At 49.3% G+C, this 23045-nt stretch overlaps 1 protein-coding gene across 1 annotated transcript; it reads right to left on the reverse strand.

Annotated features, from left to right (window-relative positions):
* Positions 1-1927: 1927 nt before the first annotated feature.
* STRIP1 (striatin interacting protein 1) lies at positions 1928-20162 on the reverse strand. Its single transcript, XM_006197429.4, has 21 exons — positions 19944-20162; positions 17403-17472; positions 16577-16651; positions 16016-16150; positions 15805-15925; positions 14912-14980; positions 13779-13885; positions 13541-13668; positions 12004-12186; positions 11412-11629; positions 10410-10475; positions 10238-10301; positions 9080-9151; positions 8545-8619; positions 8209-8306; positions 6790-6916; positions 6478-6578; positions 5599-5665; positions 4921-5025; positions 4096-4300; positions 1928-2902 (listed from the first exon to the last, which is right to left on the reverse strand). Exons 1-21 carry the CDS (start codon positions 20121-20123, stop codon positions 2655-2657), a joined length of 2514 nt encoding a protein of 837 aa, XP_006197491.1. The 5' UTR covers positions 20124-20162; the 3' UTR covers positions 1928-2654.
* Between the last annotated feature and the right edge of the window lie 2883 nt (positions 20163-23045).

The following is a 23045-nucleotide window of genomic DNA, read 5'->3' on the forward strand; positions in this document are numbered from 1 at the left end:
CTCCCCAACCATTTACACATCAGCCTGAATTACAACCCCAAAGTGCAGACCCTCTGCAGCCCCAGACAGGAACAGCCCAGCACCACCAGGAACTGGGCATTTCCTGTATCCAGCAAAGGGAGAACATACCTCGCCCCTGCTCCAGCCTCAGCCACAGGCTCATCCTGGACATGAGCACAAAGCATCTGCTCTTGGAGCCCCTGTTCTTAATGCTGGACGCCCACGCCCACCCCCACAACTCCCCGTCAACAACTGCAGGCCCACCCCCCACCAGCACCTTCTCCAGTAGAAGGGCACTGGCTGGGACCCATGGGACCTTTGTGGCCCTGCAGATGTCTGTCTGGGTACTGCCACATTATTGCTCTTACTTTTACATCCAGCTCTCCATTGACTGAGCGTGTCGAGGAAAGTGCAAGTATGGGATCCTGTTCCCCTGGACACTCAGGGCACCAAGAACAGGGCCTGGCCAGAAGGGCCTCCCAGGTGTGATGCCAGGGCTATTACTCCAAAGATATTTCTGCACAAAGGCCTGGCTTTGAACAGCCAATCTGCTCCAAGCATACTCTGTGGCCATGGAAAAGCACTTGCCCTCCCGGGCCAGCCCTGGGCCCAGGGACGCAGGACTCACCTGCCCAGGCTTTGTGGCCCTTGTAGCTTTGATATTCTGTGTTCATTTTGCCCAGATTTATACAGAGATATGTACAGACCTTTGCAAAACAAGAAGGAAAATGGCACCTCTGATTAAAATGAAGCTTGAGAAGAAAGACTAGGGAAATCAAAAATGGGGAAGGAGGACAAAGCCTCAGCCAGACAGGTTCCGTGAGCCAGACGGCCTGGTGGCATAAGAACATGAAAATCCATCTTACCCAAACTGCAATCTCAAGGTTAGTACTTCTTATCAATCCTAGTAAGAAACAGCAAAGAATCCATCATGCACACACAAATTGTGTCAAATTCCCTCGTCCTGTGCAAGTCACTTTGTGGGAAATGGCCAATCACAGGGCCGTCCCATCTCACAGGCCGTGTGACTTACGTAAGGAGAACACTGCTGGCTCCTGTCCAGGCTGCTCTTAATCAAGCTGGCACATCAAGGCCTGTGCTGGAGGTCCAGCTCCAGGCCTGGACTGAGGTTCCTCAGGCAGACACTGCAGGCAGGAGCCAACAAAGGGAAGATTTCCCCCAGAATGTAAGTCAAGACCCCTTGGAGACTTAAAACCCCCTATACCTGGCCTATGGGTAAGATAAGGGAACTTCAAGCAATTCTGAAAAGGGAACATACCTTTTCCCAGCATCAGAATGGTAAGATCCTCAGAAGCAGAGGATCTGCTAGGTGGCGGCAGACATGTCCAGGGATCTGAAGGCCAGGTGCAGGCTCCAGGGGGCCTCAAACTGACACCAACCACAGGGTGTTCCTGGCTTCTCTCTCCGCCATGAGGGCTCCTGGGCCTTCCGACACTCTCTTTCCTAGGACTCCCGATGGCCGGCTTCCCCAGGCCCTGGGCACTTAAGTTTCCTTTCAGTCCCAAATACCTGCTGCAGTGAGGGCCCAGAACAGTCGATCCTCTCTCTGACCTGGTCTCTCTCTCAATAACACTGAAATTGGTTTGGCTGAGGCCAGCTCAGGGGTGTGATCCAGAGAAACCCGGGGCTCCTACTGCAATTACATCAAACCCAGGAGTGCAGACAACTTACCACTCCAGCAACCCAGAGCCCTGGGGGCTGGGAGCCCTGGAGTGATACCAGACATGTGTGGAAAGAACACTCTGGATAAGTGCCAACTCCCCCTCCCCTTCCCCTTCAAACAGGAGAGGTGGACAGCTTGGCAGGGGACAAGAAGGTGACCTATCAATGCTGGCAAAAAAACCCACTTTCTAGACCTGGAGGAGATATTCAGGGGTCATACTTCCCACAGAAAAGGCAATGGACATTGTTTTTGCTTCCTTTTAATGTAAACGGAATACACAAACACATTAAAAACTCCCCAACAGGACACAAAAGAACACACACAGATTTATATATAGGTATTTACAGACTCCTGGAAACCAAAAAAAAAAAATAATAAATGGCACCTCTGGTTAAGGGAAGCTTCTCTTCCTACCCCAACCTTGTCCAAAAAAGTACTGAGGCAGCTGCAGGAGCCTTTGCGATTGCTTCTGGATGAAACTTAGCAGAAGGCTGGAATGACATGAGAAACCCCCCAAAGCAAAACCAAGATTCTGACTTTCTGGTCCTGGCTCTCACCCTAAGCCCTGCCCGTGGCAAGCTGACATGCCAAGGATTTGCATGTCTCAGGAAGAGTCAGCATGACCCCTGACACTCAGATGTAATGCACTCCCAGTCCACCCAGCTTTTCCCAGCCTTAGGCCAAATGACGAATTAGCTGCAACCAATCATGTCCAAGAGAAGAGCCTGGGGAGGAGTGAAGAAAGAGAGGATCCCAAGCAGAGAGATGACCGCTCCTGAATAGGACACTGGGAATCAACAAAAGGCCAGATCCGGACTGGCCCACCAGCCCACGGCTGGCTCAGGAGGGCACGGTGGGACTGTGCTGCCACCTGGAGGGCAATGGGAGCACTGCAGCAAGGAACGAGGATAGCCCCTGGGGTACCTTGAGATCACCCCTTCTTTCATTTCCAGTCTCCCACTCTGGAGCCTCACTGCAGCAGCTCTTCCCAGGAAATGGGCTTGGAGAAGACCTCCCTTTCTAACCAGAGGTCATAGTTCATCTGGAAGTCCTCAGGGAGGTCCACGCGCTGGCCCAGGACACTCTGCAGGCAGTTGTCCACAGGTAGAAAGTCGGGGTTGCTGTGGGCCCGGTCGTAGCGCCGGGCGTTGAAGCGCTCGATGTTGGCACGGAGGGCACACTCCTCGGCCTGGAAGTCCCAAGGCCGGGCATCAAGATCTGGGGCAAAGCAGGAAGACGTGGTTAGGAGCCAAGGCCTCGTGGCAGCTCCCCTTGGGTGGACTGCAGCTCAGGGCCAGGCTGGCCTGCGCCTGGAATGTTGACTGTCAACTTGTCTTGACAAGCAAGAACCCCCCAAGCCCCACCCTCAGGAAGACTGACAGGACTTCTTTCCTAGATACAAAGGAAAGTCAGGTCAAAGGGGAAAAGCCAGATCTACGGAGAAACAGGCTATGCTGCAGTTTACGTGGAGCCGGTGAAGGAAAGCCACAGGGGCAACATGCTTTCCTGAAAGTCACGGTCTCCCTGGTTCTCTGGTTCTCAGAGCAGGAACCTGCAGATCCCTGTGTTTGCTCATTCTCTCAATGCCCTGACCAGGTGCTGTGGGCCACCTTGGCTCCATATAAACTCACAGGGTGCTGGGAGTGCAGACCCAGCCCCGTGGCCCTGGTGCTGGGGCCAGGAACTGTGAGGGTGAGGCAGCATGCTCAGGGAGCCCCAGGAAGACCCACACTGCCCGGGAAGCCAAGGTGGCTGCCGGGGGTGGGGGAAGACGAGGAACACATGCGAATACAGAACAGTTTGAGGGGGTAGGGGAGGCATCCTGCCAGGAGAAGTGGGGGACAATGTGGCCAATGTGCACTGAGTGCCCCATATGCCCAGAGCCCTGGTGTGACAGAGGCTGGGCTGAGGACAGGAAGGGACGATGTGTGGGCCTTAAATGCTTTAAGGGTTTGGTTCTAATTCTAAGGGGAATCAGAAGGCAATGAAGGATTTTACTCAGGGAGGTACCACCAGCAGCTCTGCATTTTAAAAAGATGACTAGGGCAAAGTCTGAAGCCCTGATGGAGAGAAAGCAACTGGAGGCCGCGAAGCCATCAGGAGCTGCGAGAATGTTGGTGACCAGAACCAAGGCAATTGCAGGGGGAAGGAGAAAGGATGAGAGGACAGAGAAAGTCTTGTGACAATTTCTGGAAAAGCAATGACTTCAAGGGGAGGCACCAAGAGGAATGAGGGGTGGTCACAGACGCCAAGCCCGGGCAGCTTCTCCAAGTCCTTCCCAGAGCTCCCATCCTGATGCTACAAAAGCAGGAGCTGGGCTCTTCCAGGTTCCTCAGAGGGAAGCTTAGAGCAGAGAGGGAAAGCTGTCACCTCGTCCCCTCCACCCCCAGCCCCCTGGCATGGAGCCTCACCGTTGCCGTAAGCCCAGTCGTCGTTCAGCCGATGCCGCACCTTCTGGTAGATGGCAGACATTGTCTTCATGTTGCTCTTTCGCCACTGCCGCCCCAGGTACTTGGTCTGCACCTTAAGCAGCTTCAGCACATAGAGCTGCATCATGGCCTGTTTCACCTTCAGGGCCCGCTTCAAGATGGGGGCTGACTTGAACACCACCAGCATCTGGGAAGGGGCACAAGGGAGGCCCACGCTGAGGGCAGACACAAATGCTGGCACTGCCACCCTGCTGCAGTCCCTTTTGGGGTTATGAGCAGAGTCACCAGCTGTCGCAGTTTTCCCCAGACAGAGGAGTTTCCTGGGACAGGGCGCTTCCACTGCTAAACCCAGGACAGTCCTAGTCAAACCCAGATGGTTGGTCACTCTAATTACGGGTCACTCTGGGATCTGAAGAAAGCTATGAATACCCTCACCAGAAATATCCCTATGTACATATACGTACAATTTCAGAGAATTCATGGGCCACCCTACCCCAAAGACTCAGGGTTAAGCAGCCTTGCAGAACCCTGGCTTGTTACCAGTGGAGATTAAGAGGATACAGATAATTCCTTCTGCACATGTGGATTTGTTTCAGTGATGACTGAGCTGCTTCCAGCTTCCAGTTCAACTCATCAAGGAACCAGGGATCAGCCCTTAAAATGCAAGGATGCAGCTACAGGAAAGTGAGGTGAGAAGGATGCGGCTATAGCAGCAAGCTCCCCACATGTCACATGAAGGGGACAGGATGGCATGCGGTGCTCTGCTTTGAGCTCCAGGTGTCACGCCTGCTGACTGCGCTGACTCACCATCGTCCTTGAATGCTTCCATTTCGTCAGCTTGTTCAAGATCCGAAGCAGATTGATACAAGAAAAGAGGTTCCTCCAGCAAAACTGGTTATTGTCACCTGCTTCCTGCAGGGAAAACCCAAGAACAACCATCACCTGCACAGCTGCAGGTGCTCAGCAGTTTCGGAGGCGCTCACATGTATCATCTCAGCACTGCTTGGTCTCTCCACGCCTGGACCAGCAACCCTCTCCTCTCCTCTTCTCGGCCCAGGGGGATCTCCATCCCAGAAGCTGGCAAAGGGCAGAGGGCACTCCCTAGAATTTTCTTACAGGGAACATGGAGCATGATATTGGGGGCTGTGGCTTCAGGCCCCACTACCTGGGGCACCCAGGCTCCCTCAGAGCTGTGGCCCCAAAGAATTACAGAGTGGGCAGAGGGAAACAACTCAAGCAGGTGAGCTCTGGGTCAGCAGCCCGAAGACCACATTCCTAGGTTTAGAAAAAATCCCTAAACCAAATCTTTCTGATCTGCAAGGTCCCTCCCTCAACCCTTCTCTGCGATCACAGTGCTTTAAATGCCAAGCACTTGACAGTGACTTCACCTGTGAAGACACCTCTACTGCTGTGTGGGTTGGGGCAGGCTCTCCACCACCAACTCTCATGCCCAAGGGACCACCAGGGAAGAGCCTAGCTACTCACCAGACTCTCAGCAGTCAGCTCTGGCAGCTCATGCACCACGCAGTGAGGGTAGTCCAGGACAGAGATGCTGCAGAGGGCAAGAGAACCCAGGCGCCCACCATGAGCAACAGCTGGCTCCTGCTTTTCTGCCTCGCTTGTTGGAGCAGAAGGAGGAATCTACCTTGTCTGCACTACCCTGGTTTCCCCAGCTATAAGTCAGCGAAATACCTGCTACAACAGAACTTGTAAGGTTCCTGTATAGCCAGAGACAAGCTTGTAATCTTGTGAGGGATAGAGACACTGCTTCCCTCACAGCAATAAATCTGGGGCTGGAGAGGGAGATTTCTCAAGGCACCTAATTTATGCCAAGCCCCTCCTGGAGACTGTGTCTGGCTAACAGCTTAGCCGATGGTGTATCACACTGATGAGCGGTCACTGTCAAGTACAGCTGGCCCCAGGTGAGGGGGTGGAGGGTAAGAGTCAGCAGATAAGGCATTATATACAGTGCACATGGCCAAGCTCCTCTGAGAGAGCAGGCAGCCCCACCAGTCTCCTCCTTGGAAAAAAAAAGAGAGAGAGAGAGAGAGAAAAAAAAGAGAGAGAAAGAAAAAAAAAGAAAGGAAAGGAAAAGAAAAGCACAGGACAGTGAGGGCAGCATGGCAGTACTGGAGCCCAGGATGAGCCCCCTTCCACTCAGGCACAGACAGATGAGTCACTTGTCACTAACAGCTAGACTCAGTTTGACAAACTGGCGTCCTCCACAGGCAGAGACTGTGCGTCATTCATCTCTGTGTCCTGACACTTGGCTTGTGGGTGCTGAATGCGCTCAGCGGGAGAGGCCAGCTAGGAGCCCAGCCATCTGGCCATACCCACCCCTTCCTGATCCCTGGTCCTTATCACCTGTTCTTGGCAGTGATGTAGGACATGATGTTTTGATTGAAGAACTTGAGGATCAAAGGGATGCAGTTGGCAAACACCAGGTGCTGGGCCATGTATTCAAACTGAAACCAACAAGAAAAAAATCAGCATGCCCTTTGGGATGCACCCTCCTTCCTCCAGTGATAAAAAGACCTTGGCTGGAGGACTGTGTCTTAGAACATTTAGGCAGAGCTCAAGGGGGTTTGAAGGCCAAGGCCTCTGTTCCTTGGGGCTGGAGGAGCAGCCCTGCCTGAGGCCCTGGCCCAGCGGGCAGGAGGAAGATGCTGCAGGTACCTGGTAGACGTGGTTCAACTTAAAGTGCTTGAGCAGCAGCAGCAGGACGGCAGAAATGGCCTTAACAATGACCTCTTTGTGGCGGTTCACATCCACTCCCAGCTTCATGCTCTGCAACACTGTGGTGCTGGAAGCACAAGCCTCCGGGTGAGCCAGCGGCACATGCAGCAGCCCTCTCAGGGTGCTCCCAGGAGAGATGGGGCTCCTGAGCCTTCTCTGGGCAAAGCAACCACCTCACCACCCACCCTATGGACATCTCAGAGGTTAAGCCAGGCTCCTCCCACCCACATCCCAAGCAATCCAGCTCAGCACAATTTATTTCTTCCTTGTGATGCCCCAAACACATTCTGGGCCTACTTCACTGCTTTTCCTCCAAAAATGAACTTCTCATTTCAAGATCTCCCCTAAGCTTCTGCCACCATATGAACTTGTGTTCCTCAAAGTATATTCTATAGACTCTCAGTGTATTGAGATGTTTCATATTAAGAGGAAAAAGGGTTTTGGAGTCATATAAATTTAGGAAGCATTGAGTTAAATCAGTTTCTTAATTTAGGAGTTCTTACTATAAATCTTTCTAAGAGGAGATACAATATTTGACTCTGGAATCCTTTTTCCAAGGACTATCACAATGGCCTGGTGCTCTATGATACTCCCTTTGGTTTTAAGCCAATCCCTGCCTCCTCCCTCACTTGGCTATCATCGCCAGACTCCAGGGGCCCAGCCACCAGGGAGCTGGGCTCAGAGCTAGGTGGTATTGCCAGGCTGATAAGAGATCGGGTCAAGGCCCAGGTCCTTCTCAAAGTAGAACATGATCTTGGTTTGTACTCACATCAAAAAGATGAGGTCAGTGCACCAGGGAGGAAGAACCCCTAAGGATTTCACTATCACCCTGAGACATTCAGAAATATTATGGATGCCAGTTCACTGGCAAATAGGAAAGAATCTACACCCAGCTCAAGTTTGGCTGATTTTTGTCCAGAAGCTAAAACTATACATCCTGGATGTACCTAACACATAGCTTTTGAGGGAACATTTGGGGAAATGTCAAACACACTCCAGTTCATTTTACAGAGGAGCAAATGCCTTTCCCCAGTTCTCTCAGGGGTTCACTCAGTGGCAGAGCCTACACTAGAATCCAAGCCAGCTAGATTAAGCCATTTCCCTAAGTAGTAAAACTAAATATTTAACCCAGTAAATTTTCCTCCTTCTGAGCCAGGAATACCTTAAACTTAACCTGCAGAGAAGTTAAGCCAAAACAATAACAAAAACAAAACAAAACAAAGAATAGCAACAGCAAAAAAACATCTAGCAAACACTGGGACTGAAAGGAAAACATTTCCCCTTTCCCCTCCACCCTGCCCTGCTCCTTTTCACAGGAACCACACATACTCTGTACAATACTTGAGACTTGATACTCACGGCATCTCCTCAGGCAGGACGTCTGCTAGGATGTTGATTGAGTCTGTTTTGGCCTTTGAGGTGGGAGCTGCGGCCAGCAGGATCTTCAGCAGCGCGATCTGGGGAGGAGCAGACCACCGAGATAGCACGTATGAGCCCAGGGGCTGAAGTAAGCCCTAAGAGCTGGTCCTTCTGGAGGTGCTCAGGCGGCAGGAGGGGTTTAGGGACACCGGCAGGCACGCTCTCAAGGCCAGTGTAGGGGGGAGGGTGATCCCATGGCAGGCACCTACTGACAACCCCCCGAAGGGGCCGAGACAGAGCACCCTCAAGGAGGGTACTCAGAGGACGAGCACTCACCATGTACTGCGGCAAGCTGGGGAGCAAGCCTTGGTAGAGGGTTTCTGCAGGAACTTGCTCGACTTCCTCTTCTCCCTTTCAACGCAATGGGCACAGTGGGTACAAGCAACAAAGTCTGGTCCTGACAACGATCTCATGAGCCAGCTAGCTCGCCAGCTGACTGGAGGAGAATGTCTGAGTATGGATGCCAGTGATGATGTTGGTAATGATGGCAAACGACTAAGACAACATGCCTGGCACTTTACTTGTAAAAACTCATTTAATCCTTACTACAATTCTACGAAGGTTCCACAGTCATTCCCATTGAGCAGGCAAGGAAATGAAAGCAGAAAGAGATCCAGGACCTCATATAGGTCACCGCCCACTAAGTGGTGGAGCTGGGATTCAGAGGCAGGTGGCTGGCTCAGAGTCCTGCTCTTTAGCCCTGCACCCGACACATGCTACCCCTGCAGCGGGAGCTAGATTGGGAGCTTTTTGAAGGCAGTCCTGGGGCACTTTGTGAGATCCTGTGGGCTGAGGAAGGCCGCCAACTCACCCCCGAGAGAGGAGAGCGAAGGTACTCCTCCTCCATCTGTGCCTGCACCTCTGCGATCGACGTGTACTTGTGCTGGAGAGAGAGGGAGAGAGGCGCTGGAGAAAGCATCCTTCATTCTCCCGCCAGACACCCACACCTGGCAAAGACCCGACACAATTTTCTTGAAACACCACCTTCTCAGAGGGGACTAAGTCACCACACAGATCCTGAACTAAAGTCCCAAACCCAAAATATTCTCCTATGTGGGCACCCACCTCTTAAAACCAGTGTAAAAAACCACACATGGATTAGGAAAAAAGCAAATTAAAGGAGAGAAAGGGGCTTTCAGAGAGCTACAGTGACAGGAGAAAAACTTAAAAGCAGAATCAAGCAGTCAAGTACTCAGAATCAGGCACTCAAAAAGCCTAGCTGCACAAGGCCCACTTAGTACTACAGATTTCAAAAATATATTTCAAAAACATTAACACTCCAGACATGCTGTTAGAGGAGACACCTCTTCTCCGCTCGTGATGGTCCCTCCCATGTGGAGGGACATCCAAGTACAAAACACTCCCAACCTCTCCCTGCCCCTTCCCACTCTCTCCTCCCCTCGCTGACTGGTGACTGTGGGAGCAGGAACGGGACATCTGGCGCATTCTCTCTCTCTTCTCTCTTAAGGAAAAAGAAAAGCCTGTGCCTTCTTCTGCTCCTTGACCAGGCTTAGCAGGGTCCCAGCACTGCCTGGGTCTGGGTAGGTGAGTCTGCCTAATTCTGAAGTAAGCTATCAGGACACCTGTTGCTGCTGTGTTCTTATGCCCCGTTCTCCAACCACTATATGGGCAATAAAGCTGGCATTTCAACCTCCATCTGCCTACTCCTCTAACTCAGTTGCCTTAGAACTTGGGCAAGGAAATGGGAGGCTATTTACTAGGCTCCTTAAAACTCCGATTGGCAGGTAATGTAATCTTTAATGAACCCCCAGTAAGTACCCCACAAAAGCTCAGCTGAAGTAAGTAAAACGTATAAAGAACTGTTTTAAAGGGTACCACCAGTCTGCCTATTCCTCCACCCTAGGCTCCTTCAGGCAGGCAACATCTAAAAAGGCTTCTCCCAAAGGGCTGCTCTCACTTTACTCCCTGGGGACCAAACTAGGCCCAAAGCTCACCCAGAGCCACCTACCTGTTTCAGAGTCTTGATGCTTTCGTGGATTGGCCTGGGCAGCCCCACCACGGTGTTGGTGTCACTGGAGAACAACAACGGCCCTGTGTTAAGCCTGGGTCCCCAAACACCAAAGGCCGGGAGAGTGCACTTCCTGCTCCCTTTCTTCAAAAGGAACTCAGATCACACTCACCTGCCTAGAGTGTAACCTATGAACTTGCTGCGGCTGGACTCGAGGAACATCTCAATGTCTTTCTCTCTGCCAAAGGAACAGAGTGCATCTTTCTTAAATGTTATTTCAAGGTCTCATGGTTAATAAAACATAGCCTGTCCAGAAATTGTAAAGCCAGAAGAAAAAGGTCTCCCATAATTGTTTTTTTTTCTGAAAGGAAGAAAAAGAACTGAAATCTTCAGGCTATTCTTCATAATGTTGTTCGGATCAATAATCTGAAAATATCTGTAAACAGTTTACCCAAAAACTTAAGGTGACACATAAAGCTTAAAAGCTTACTCTATTCAGATATTAATAACAAGTTTGTCAAAAGAATTTCTCAAATATTAAACACTTTTACAATTAGAGCTGTAAGCTACTGATTTTTTTCATATGAGTCATATTTTCCTGTCTCAAATAATCAGCCTATCTTGCATTTTCTGATGACCTGTTCTGTATTCCCATCACAGATCAAGAAAATGACTTCTCCAACCTTTCATATGTTCACCTATTTCTTAACTTGGTCCTCTTTCAAACAGATACAATTTCTCTACATCCAGGTACCTTCACATCCACTGATTCACACATGTATCTCAAACATCTTAATTACGGTTCTCAAGAAATTCTTCTGTAATCTATCATTTTCTTTTAATAACTATACACAACCCCAGGGTGAGTGGAGATGGATTTGCTTCAGTAACCTTGTTTTAATGTTTTCCTATTTCCCCTTCACTAGCATCACGTCTAACCAAGAACTAACCCACACTACTGACTCAAGAGCCACACAAGGGCCTCTCTGTGCAAGGCCAGCACCCCGACATCCGTGGGCCAGCACTGGACACTTTAAGAGAGGCTCATCCCAGAGCCAAGGTCAGCCTGGCCCTACACAGGACCTCATGTGGTGACTCAGGCTAGGTGCCAGGCCTAGGGGTGCGAGGGCTCTGGTTTTAGGAGCTAAGAGCGTTCGGGAGGTCTGAGACTCACCTGACCTTGGGAGCCCATGGGAGCCCCTTTGGGCAGGTAAGCCTCTCGGTCTGGGGGTGCTGCAGTGGGGGAGGCATCACCTCATCCCGCTCAAGGGGGAACGTCTCCCCCTCCAGACTGTTGTCGTCATCATTCTCCTCTTCCTCTTCTCGAGGGTCATCAGCCTTGTAGGGATCCCGCTCGTTGAAGGCATCCAAGTTGTCCTGCTTTATCAGAGCCTGAGAGCAGAAGGAAGGGAGATCAGACCCCAAGAGCAAACTGATGAACCAGGAAGGGGGCAAGGAGGCTAGAGAAGCGATCACACAGAAAGGTGGCAGGAAGAGAGTAAGGAGCAGTGGAAAAACCAGAAAGGAAGTCAAGGATGGGCCCAAGTGACACATCAGTTCTTACCCATGTCCCTCCAAAGTGCCACATCCCAAGTACCCACTACAAACTGGGCCCTGGGCTGGGCACAGTGTCCCTGTCCTAAAGGCATTCATTCTGCCTTGCTGATCAGAGGGGACTTCCAACAACATCACTCGTCCAGGGACCACGCCACCGCGCATGTGCACCTTAGAACCCTCAGGAGTTGTAAGGACCTTGCTGCCCTCACCTTGTGCTCCCGACGGCCCCGCTTCTGCTGCTGCTCGATCAGGTCAGAGGCAGAGGCTGGTGGAGAGGCAGCCCTCATGTTGCGGATCACTTTGATGCTGTCCTCAGGCAGTGGGGGGAGGCCCAGGATGGCGCGCTTCTCAGCCTTCATGCTCTGCAGCTCCTCAAAGCCGCCTAGCGTGCACTGCATCACAGACGGGTGCAGAACCAGGGTAAGCAGGTCCCTGTCTGTGACAGGCTCCAAAGCACTCATGACACCATGACCCACATCTTTGCAGAGACCTACACAACCTTTGAACAAGAGGACTAAATCCACCCACAGGAAACTCGAGCAACATCAGCATGGGAGAGGAGGAAAGGGAGCAAGGAGGGGAGACACACAGGCTGGCTGAGCCCTAGCACACAAACACACTTAGCTCTGTATGTACGGCAAACTCTTCAAGAAAAAAAAGGCCTGTGTATAGCAAAGGGTAATATATATAAGATCTTGTGGTAGCTCACAGCGAAAAAAAAATTTGACAATGAATGTATGTCTGTTCATGTGTAACTGAAAAATTGTGCTCTACACTGGAATTTGACACAACATTGTAAAATGACTATAACTCAATTAAAAAATGTAAAAAAAAATTTAAAAAAAAAGGCCTGGAATGCTTGATGCTTCAAGTACGTAAAAAAGTAGGTGACACACAAATACTTCAAAAGCTGTACATGTCAGTCTTTCAAAGTCAAATTGCTGAATGCTCAAATTTAAAAACAAAACCAAAAAACTTTCCTTTAAATATCACCCTAGAAGCAAAATCCCAGTAGGGTTCAGTAATTTTAGGCTGCTTAGTTCACTGTTTCTGAGCAATTCAGCTTTCCTCTCTGGCTTCAGTGAGGCTTCGTGGGAAACCAACAGGCTATCCGGCCAAGATCAAACATGTAGACCACTCTAAAGAGGCCCTAACCTCACTGAGCCCCGGCTCCGCAGAGCTGGCCCATTCTGAAAGGGAAGGCGAGTCCTAGGGAGAGCAGGAGTCCAGACTCCAGCTCCACTTTCTTCCCAGGTCGCTCCTCCTGGAGGGGAAGGGCTCCTGGTTTGGCCAAGGGCGCTGGTCAGCCTGCTCTCCCAGACCGAGCCCTTCTCTACCTAGAAAGAGTCAGGTTTCACAGCAGACTCTGAGGGAAATGCAGGCTCAGGACTCATTCTTGCCTCTTTCAAAGGACTTCTGACTGAGGGGCCCCAATTATATCAGCTCTAATTCCACCTCAAATCACTTCACAAACTCCAGGTCCAGGAGCAGCTGTCTGGGAGAAGGTTTTCTATGACTGCAGAAAACAGCTTCCAGGAATCAGGGAGCCAACAGTCTATTCTGACTCAAAGGCCAAGTCCTCTTTGGCTGCAGTGAGCCAAAAGTGACACTTTTTTGTCACTTCCTTTCAGGAAGCTTCTCTTAGAATGTTTTTTAAACCAAAGCAGTTATGTATCCATATAATTCAATATTCAAAAGAATATACAGTGAGAAGTCTCCCTCCTGCCCCTACACGGAAGTGCTCACCAGTACAGTCTTCCAGAGCAGCAAGAGAACTTTCTTCATGGGGAAGTGAGGGGCATGGCCGCTGCAAAATTTGGTCACCATCCCAAACAGCATGATGGCAAATGGCTCATTGTTGTACAGCGGGGAACCTGGAGGCAGCCGAAAGATGTCAGGACCACAGGCAGGAACAGGACCCTCCCAAAGCCTCCCAGTCTCAACTCCCAGGCAGGGCCTCGAGTCCGGGTCCCCAGAGTCCTACCCAGCTCGGCCCTGAAGGTCTGTCGCATGGTCCTCCACTCGGCCTTATCACCCTCACACTCCTGATGAACGGTCTCCACAATCAGGTACATGATGTTGAGCAAGACCCTGGAGACAAGAGCCAGCTCATAACAGAACAGGATGGGGGATCAAGGGAGCACCCCTGGTTTCCTCACATCCATGCTTACGTGAGAAAAGCCTGTGCACAAAGGCTGAGTGGTGGGGGAGGGCTACAATGTAGTCAAAACTGAAAACAGAGTCCCACAGAGCACCTTGTGGTGCTTCCTTCTCTGTCCATGGTGTAAAGGTTGGGACCAGATTGTCTTCTAGTTTGTGTTTCTAGGGTCAAGCAAAGCGCTTACTCAAAGCGGGTGCTTAATAAATGGCTGCTGAATGGGGGGATACGAACAGGAACGGCCAAAAGCACTTACTACCCTAAGCCTCCCAGAATGAGAACAACACAGAGGCAGGAGTGAGCCGTGGAAGCGGGTGTCAGATCAGACAAAGCAGAGGATGGTCAGGGTGAGAACAAGGAAGTGATGGAGTAGAAATCAGCAGGAGCAGGGCAATGGCCAGGGACCCTAACTACAGCGGGGAACACCACCGACATCTAGTCTGAAAACTTCCATATTCACAAAAAGAGACAGATTCTAATTCTCACAACAATGGGAAGCTGGTCTTGTTGTTTAGCAGTCGCTATCACTTCCGGCGCAGCCAGGAAACACCAGGAAGTTGTCAGGACTAGCCCTACGTAGACAGGGGCCAAGCTGTGCACAAAAACATGGGAGCACAAGGAGCCACATCATGTGTTTCATCCGGATGCAAAATGCTACACCACCAGGTTTCTTGGCAGCAGTGTGGGCAGGAGGCTGCACCTCACTGTGGCTCTGTTAAGTGGCTTCACCCTGGATTTCCTTGGGAGTCTCAACCCAGAGTCCTACTTAGGGGAGAGCCCTCAGTAGGGCCTACTGATCACACACCAGGCACGTGGCACCTGCAGATTATAGTGTGTGCAGATTAGGGTGTGAAGGAACACACACACAGCAAGGAAACCCAAAGGCACCCTCCCATGCCCTGCTATGATCTCGTTCTCCAGCTAGAGCTCAGGGAGCCCGGGCTTGCCGCTCGCCTCACCTGAGGTCGGTGCTGTCAGCCAGGGAGATGGCTGGCTTCCTCACCGCGCTGCTGCAGGCGGCACTGTTGCTGCACGAGAGATGTGAGAGTCAGTGCCTTCCACCAGGAAGGAAGAGAAGTGGTTCCCCTGACAAAGTGCTGCCCAACAGGGGAATTAAACACTATGCTCTGTACCCAGACTGCACAAAAGCCCACAGGACTCAGTGGGTAAGGACTCAGGCCCCAGACCAGACTGCCAAGGTTTGAATCTTGGTTCTAACACTTAATAGTTACGTGCCCTTGGGCAAGACACTCAACTTCTCTGTGTCACAGCTTCCTCATCTATAATATGGGGATGGTACTAGCACTTCCGTCATTAACATGACTTAGTATGTGTAATGTCCTTAGAACAATGCCTGGGGCATATAAGCATCTCATGAGGGCTTTTATAATTGATGGTGTTTTCCTCAGATCAGCAGCAGCTGACCTGCTCACCAAGCAAGGGACTAGCGGAGACACAGGCTAGAGCAGGCTTTGTTTGAGCCCACGTGTCAGACTTGTGCCTGGCTTCCTGCTGAGGGGAAACTTGCAGCGCAAACACAATGGAGTCTGCAGGTTCAAAAGAGAGTTCAAAACAAGAGGCCTCCTTTTGAGGGGCACTGTAGGCCTGGGCAGGACCTGCACTGTCTGGAGAGATCTCCGGTGTTAGTGAGCTGCAAGACCCCTCATTAGTCTCCAAGGTTTGGGTGAGCATCTCCCCTGTTATTCCACCTGGCTGGTCAGAACAGAGCCTGGGACCAGCCCCTCAGCCCCATATGGCCCATATAACCCTCTCAAAACCAGTTAGTTCTGCCAGCTCTGTCCCTCTGCCCCTGGCCTCCCTCTCTCCACTCAAGCCCCTCAGAAGAACTCACTCTATTTCCATATTCAGAAGCTCCACCAGAGCGTTGAATGTGCCAACTTCCAGGAGCAGAAAGATGTTGTAGCGCATCCAGGACTGCACCTCCGCCTCTGAGCTACACTCCCCGAAGGTGCCTGCAAACACACGGCACAGCTCACTGAGTCCCTGCCCGTATCTGACTAGGCAACATCACTGAAGGGGGTACCAGGGTGTCCACTCAGTACCTTGGGCAACGTAGAGAATTGCTCGAGCCACCTTCAGCCTCCTCTCCCTGGCAGTGACCTCCAAGCCATCTAGGAGCCTCATGGCATGGGTGCGGTGCTGGTTGGTGTCCAGCTCGGTCCACTTCTTATCTGTCACTGCCGAGCGAGAAACCATTTATACTGGAGCCTGGAAACATCCTCACAGTGGAATGGACACCATGTTAACCCATAAAATTCAGGACTGCCACAGGACCAGAACACTCAGGAAGATAAATTACTCTCTATGTACGGGATGAGGTCACACTGCTCTATGAATCTGAATTTCCAGACTGAAACAAAGCTACTTTGGGTGCAATTTTAATCACGTGGTTTTCTCCCCCCCAGTACTCACATTCTGAAAAGCCACCACCAGAGTACCTACAAGCCCACTCTAAATGTCACAACTGGCCTTGAACAATCATGGTTCAGCAGGATTCTCAGGTCTCTCCAGGATGACTTAGGTCGTTCAGCTGACTAAGAGAAGCCCTGCAGCTCTCATGATGCAAAGGGAAAGGAGCCAAGAAGTGGGGGAAATCATCTCACCATGGAACTGGAAGTCCTCCTCAAAGCATTTTCGATTCATCAGGAATTCTGGTCCTTCCGTGTAGCTGTAAAGCTCTGTTAAGAACAAAGTCTCATCATCTCCAGGTCCATGTCCCACAGCAGGTGTCACATGTAGCAGAGAGGGGAAGGTGTTTGCTTCTAGGCTGAACTGAGTCCCCGAGTTGCAGTGACCCCTGGACTACACTATCTAATTACTAAGGGGGTCTTAGTGCCCTGATGTGCACAAAGGAGGGAATGCTGACTTCCCCTGTAGCTGATAGCCAGAATGCCAGCTAGGCACAAACCCGGGCATTTCCAGTCCGACGCACATCGAGCCCACCATGCCATGCCAAGGGCTGCCCGCCACCACGAATATGTGTCTCTCAAGTGGCCCGAGAATAGGCCTTGTACTGTGGAGGCTAGAGAAGCAGCTCAGGCTGACTTCATATTACACGTGAGCAGCAGTGGCAGCGACAAACGTGCACAGATGCAAGCACACCTCCTGGCATTCCTCATGACCCCCTGTTCCAGGAGAGACCACCGTCAGGGGGATTGTGTATGGCCAAGGAATATCAGTGTCCACGCTGGGACTGGGCCACAGCCAAGTAGGCTGACCACACAGAGGTGCTTCACAAAAGTCAAGGACAAGCCAAAGTTATGAGATACACAGGGCTTGACTCCAATAAGGAACATGTTTTATATATACATATCACTACTAGGACTAACTAGGGGGGGAAATGAGCTCCAAAACGACATTCACTCTTAATTTTATTAAAGACCAATAAGGAAAAAGGCATTCCCAAATAATAGGAAGGCTGTGCTTTACCCGAGAGCTCGGCAGCCCACTTGTCCGTGTCAGCATACTCAAACTCGAGGTCTGGAGACTCTGAATAGCCCTGTTGAGGACAGGAGAGTTATGCAAAAGATAACTGTGAGTGTTTTCCAAAGGGACAAACACATATGTTTCCAGAGACACTGTTGTGTTATGGGATGTCATTGTCTTCACTTTTCTGATGTTTCGTCACAATATTTTTTCTCCTGAGGGAGCTCAAGTCTGCCTAATAAGCCCTCTCAGGGTATCTTGCACTATTCCTTCAGAGCACTTATCATAATTCATAATTATATATGCACACATGTATTTATTTAGTGTCTGCCTCTTCCCCATGAGACTGTAAGTTCCCTGAGAGTGAACATTTGCTCACCAATGATTTCACAATGCCCAACACACTAACTGGCATGAATGGCTGAATGAATGAATAGTTTAGACTCAAACACTTGTTGGATGAATGAACACTAAAGCTTCTCTGTATTCTGTGCAGTGAAATGACCATTTCATATGGTGCTGAGATTTTGGAAGCCTCATTTCTTTCTGGTTAGAGGGCTATCAAGAGCTCAGGACAAAATGAGTATTGACACCCTCAGCCTTCCCGCCCTCCTCTCAAACTGCAGTGAGAATTACCAGACAGAGAAGGCAGCAGCTGAACAGAAATGGCTTCCCTCCCACACACAAGAGAGAATGACAAAGAGAATCTTTTTACTGCTGGGGATAGGTGATTACTAAGGACACACCATCTTGGAAGCCTTATTCTGGGAAAAGAGAAGAGGTGAAGACAAAGGTAGTCCTCGGGCTTAATTACAATCTACCTGGGGAGACAAAGACCACCACAAAATGATATAATATAGCCACAAACAGCGAATATCACAAAGAACTCTACTCCTTATTCAGAGGTAACAGAGTGACACTTCCATAAGTTACTGAGCTTCAGTTTCTTCATTTACGGAATGAGGATGACAAAAATCTATCCTGAAGGTTTTTTAAGGACTAATCAGTTATGGAGTACACAGTGAGCTCTCATCAAATATATGCTTCCCTGTCCTCCAGGCATTCCTCAGGCTCCCCGCCTACTGATTTCAGTAATGACTCAAAAAAGAGCCGCATCAGTATCTCTAAGAAAATGGATTTACACAGGTCTCTCAGCTTAACTGTGTTAAATGTGTTAAATAGAAGTGGCCTTCCACGTGTCGCGCCTACATGGAAATTAACGGATAGAAAGTGATATTTAAATGCATCAAAATGTACTTAATAGTCACTTAGGAAAATGTTTATTTTAAAAGTAGAACTCTTCTCATGATGAAGGTGGATTCACCCCTACCATTTTCATAATCCTCCTTACTTGAAAAATTAAGAAGTCACCACTGCGGTCCAATCAGTCCACCAAGCAAGGGCTACTAAAAGAGCAGTTTTGTTGCTTTTTCAAATAATTCACTTCAAGCTCAAAGTGCATCTGATTGGAACTTGACAAATTTTGATGTTTTACCAGAGGTCTGCTCTTGCCAACAAAAACAAAAGCCTGAGAGAAGCTGATTTCACGTGTCTAAAGATAGTATCATCACTCTCTGGTATGACCTGGTACGTTATGCCTGGACAAGGAGGAATTCCCTCTCAATAAGCACCTGACTGCTGGTCAGCCTCGGGGTTGTCTCAGGTGAAGGAGACCTCACAGTAAGTGCTCTGGGAACTTGCTGATTAAGAAGCCCTAAAACGCTGCGACGTGTGTGTCTTCATTCATGAATTCTACAATGGGAAGCAGTGGGAGTAATTCTTTAACTCGGGGTGAGGTGACGAGGCAGCTCCAGACTACGGTGTCTACGGAACGGGAGGAACAGCTCTAGCAAGAGAAGAGGGACTGCTGGGCCCTAACGCATGTTTAAATGTGTATTTCTGATCTTTAACAGTTCAGCATCGGCGCACTGGGCACCTCAACACCAGGCACTGTCAAACCATGGCCTGAATCTGCAGCGGTTAAGGTCAGAGTGGAAAAGGGCTGTTTCCTCCCTCCTCCCCTCGCAACCTTGGGAGCGGGTAGTACTATTAGTGCTAATTAGCTCTGTCTTCGAGGTGCCTTTCAACACTCTCCAGTCCCTTCCCTGCCCAAACACGCCGTCCGCCGAGCGCTGCGGAACCCACAGGACTAGAAGCAAAAGATGATTCGGGGTCAGGGGTGCAGCCTCCCGCCCTCTGGAGCGCACGCAGACCACTGACTCTTCACCCCTTAAGTGGGGCAGGGAGCAGATTCCCCAAGGGCTGGGACCCCAAGGCCGCGCTCACAGCCCAGGCCACAGAGGGGCAAACGAGCGGACACCGGCTCTGGGAGGTTCTGCTGGGCGGCGGAACTCGGGGCGGGGACCCAGCCTTCACGCCTTCGGCCCCGGGATGCCAGCCTTGCTTCCTGCTCCCTTTGGTTTTAAATGACAACCTCCCTGCCGAACCCTCCAGGAAACCCAGCTTGGACCCGAGAGTGGCCCCGGGCCCGGGCCCCCAGCCGCCGCCCGCCTGGTGCTAGCCTCGCCCCCTGAAGCTCCTGACCTCCGAGTCTTTGCGCTGGTTGCGGTTGAACTCTCGGGCTTTTCCCCCAGGCAGGAGGCCCCCGCCGGTCCGCGGTGAGCCAGGGGGAGGCTGTGCGGTTGCCGGCGGCGGAGGTGGCGGCGGCTGGGGCTGCTTGTTGTTCAAGATCAGCGGGCCGGGACCGCCGGCTGCCGGCTCCATCTTGGCTGCTCCACACCCCCGGCTCAATTCACGGACACTGTCTGTGATCCAACTCTCGCGTGTCTTCCTCCGGGAACGCTCTCTGGTCGCCATATTAAGTGTGGCGGCAGGTTCCGGAAGCCATCTTGGCTGCCCAACACCTCGCGAGATGACCTCTGTTTGAAATTTTATTTTGTTTGAAATCTCTGTTCTTTCAGTTTCTACTCTGTTTCTATTCCAGCTTATAGGTCGTTTAGTCTGTGAAACCTCCCTTTGCCCATCAGTTTTAGTGCCCCGCCACCCCCACCTTCCTTTAAGATCGCTTTGCTCTTGTCACCGTTACAGCCCTGATTCAGAACTTAGTGGGGTATAGTTAGTGGTGAACAAAATGGATCCCAGTCTTCATGGAGTTTACATTCACGAGGGGAGAGATGTGCGAAACAAATCAATAAATGAATAAAACAATTATAGTTACGATATTCATTAATCACTTATTCAACAAACATTTAATGACTATTTCTTACGCTCCAGCCAGTGCGATAGAATGGGGAACAAAATCAGGTTCCTGCACTAATGGTACATAACACAGTGTCTAAGTGGGAGAGACAAACAATGTGCACACGAATATATTAGACAAATAAATGCTGAGAAGAAACAAAAAGGAGTGTAAGACCTTCAAAGGTGGCAGTGATGGGGACCGGGGAGGTTAAGCAAGGCTATATTAGGTAGACTGCTCAGGGAAGGCTGGCCTGAGAGTGAAATTTTTTAATGCGTTCTGAAAGTGAGGGAGAGCCATGCAAGATCCATGCGGGCAATACAGGCAGAGGGGCCAACAAACTGCAGAGCCTCTGAGGTTAGCATGGCAGCAACTCACTGAGCCAGGAGATGAATAGTAGGAGATGAGGGCCGGGTAAATGCAGAAGCCAGATAAATATACGGCCTTGAAGGTCATGGAAAGCAGTTTGAATTTTATTCTAAATGAAATGGAAAACCATCAGAAGGCGTTAACCAGGAAGCTGCCATGGCTTGATGCTTTAAAGACCAATCTGGCTGCTTTTGGAGAAGGGACTGAGGAGTTGCAAAAGTAGCCGAGGGTAGACAGGTTAGGAGACTATATAGATGGAAACGATGGTGGCTTACACCAGGGTGGTGTTGGATTGATAGAGTATTTCTATATTGTGTAGGTAGATTCAACAGGATTTGCTGAAAGACTGGAATCCTGTCAGCAGGATAGGGAGGAATAAAGGATGTGTCCTAGATCTTTGATTTGAGCAACTGAGTGTGTTGTACTGTTTATTAAAATAGAGAAGTCTGGGAGAAAGAAAAATGGGTTTAGGGGGAAGATCAAGACATGTCATGTTTGAGATGCCCTTTTGACATCTTAGAAGTGATGTGTAATAATTACCTTTACTGTGTTGTGAAATTCTTAAAGGCATTTTTTTTCATCTTTCTCTCTCCAAACTACATCTTTGCTGCTCCACACTCCTAGCTCAGTTCTCAGAAAGTCACTGTGATGCAACTCTTGCATGATTTCTACCAAGGTCCCACCTAGTAGGTGCTTTAAAAATCTTTGTTGCCAAATAATGAATAAATTCAAAGCCACTGTGTTGCTACTTCCTTCTACCAATCTTCCTGTCCTTTGCCCCTGTTCCTTTTCAAGTCCCATAATATACTTTAAAAACTAGCATTTCATCCAAGCTGGGCTAGGTCAAGCTAGTCAGAAAAACTAGGGAATTTGCAGGAAAAGGACTAATGCTGGCAGGCTTCTTAGATAAAAACAAATCCCACACAACCCAACACACACTTGATATCTAGTTTCAGTGGCTACAGTTTGGTCAAGTTCTAAGACTGACTGACCACAAGCTCTATCACCTGGGCAAAAATTTAGACCTTTAAACACAGTACACTGTTTCAGCTACATTCAGAATAAAGTATGTTTTGGTTCAGTAATTCCATTTCTAGTGATAGATTCTAAGGACATAATCAAAGATTTAGACAAAGGTGTAGTATGGTGATGTTCCAGGCAGTGGTATTTTCAATAGTGTAAAGTTAGGACCAGGCTAATTTGAGAAATAGCCAATAAGAAAATGGCTAACTAAATAATGGGGCATGCAAAAGATTGAATATAGAGAAGCTGTTAATATTTGTGTTTAATATTAAGAAGAATTTTTAGTGGCATGGAGAAATGCTTATGATATAATTGAACATACAATTGCTTCTCAATGTGTGTGTGTGTGTGTAGAAAAAAGATTGGAAGGAAATATACCAGAATCTTAGCAGGTTTTATTTCTGGATAGTGGAAACACAGGTTATTTTCATTTCCTTCTTTATACTTTTCTGTTTTTGAAAATTTTATAATCAATGTGCTATTCTTATTGAGGTATAATTCATATACAATAAACTGTACATGTCCAAAGCATACAATTTGATATGTTTTGACATATATACAAGCACCATAATTCATCAGCACAATCAAGATAATGAATAAACCCATCACCTCAAAAAGTTTTCTTATGCCCCTTAGTAATCATCTCTCCACTCATTACCGTGCCTCTCTCCCATTCCAGGTAACCACTATTAAGCTTTCTGACATCATAGGTATGTTTGTATCTTCTACAGTTTTACAATAACAGAATCATGCAATATGTATTCTTTTTTGTCTGAATTCTTTCACTTAACATAATTACTTTGAAATTCATCCATCTTGTTGCATGATATCAATAGTATATAAATAGTATTCCATTGTGTATCCATTTACTTGTTGATAGACATGTCAGTTGTTTCCAATTGTTCTTGCTTGTTCAAACTTAATATTGAGAAGTAACAAGACTTCTTTTCTTTTCTTTTTATAAGAATTGTCTCAGCTCGTCTTGGAATCTTTCCTGAATGAAATGCAGTGTCTCCAAGCTGTGATGAGCTCAAGAATTCTAGATAGGGGAGTTA

The sequence above is a fragment of the Vicugna pacos genome, chromosome 9 (assembly GCF_048564905.1).
Source record: "Vicugna pacos chromosome 9, VicPac4, whole genome shotgun sequence".
NCBI lineage: Eukaryota > Metazoa > Chordata > Mammalia > Artiodactyla > Camelidae > Vicugna > Vicugna pacos.

Bases quoted from the DNA above. Each gene is read 5' to 3' on its own strand.
- STRIP1 (XM_006197429.4), bottom strand. From the start codon at position 20,123: ATGGAGCCGGCAGCCGGCGGTCCCGGCCCGCTGATCTTGAACAACAAG. The intron at 17,473-19,943 runs GTCAGGAGCTTC...TGTCCTCAACAG, and splicing joins ACCAGCGCAAAGACTCGGAG to GGCTATTCAGAGTCTCCAGA. The intron at 13,669-13,778 runs GTAGGACTCTGG...GGCTGCCTCCAG, and splicing joins GACCTTCAGGGCCGAGCTGG to GTTCCCCGCTGTACAACAAT.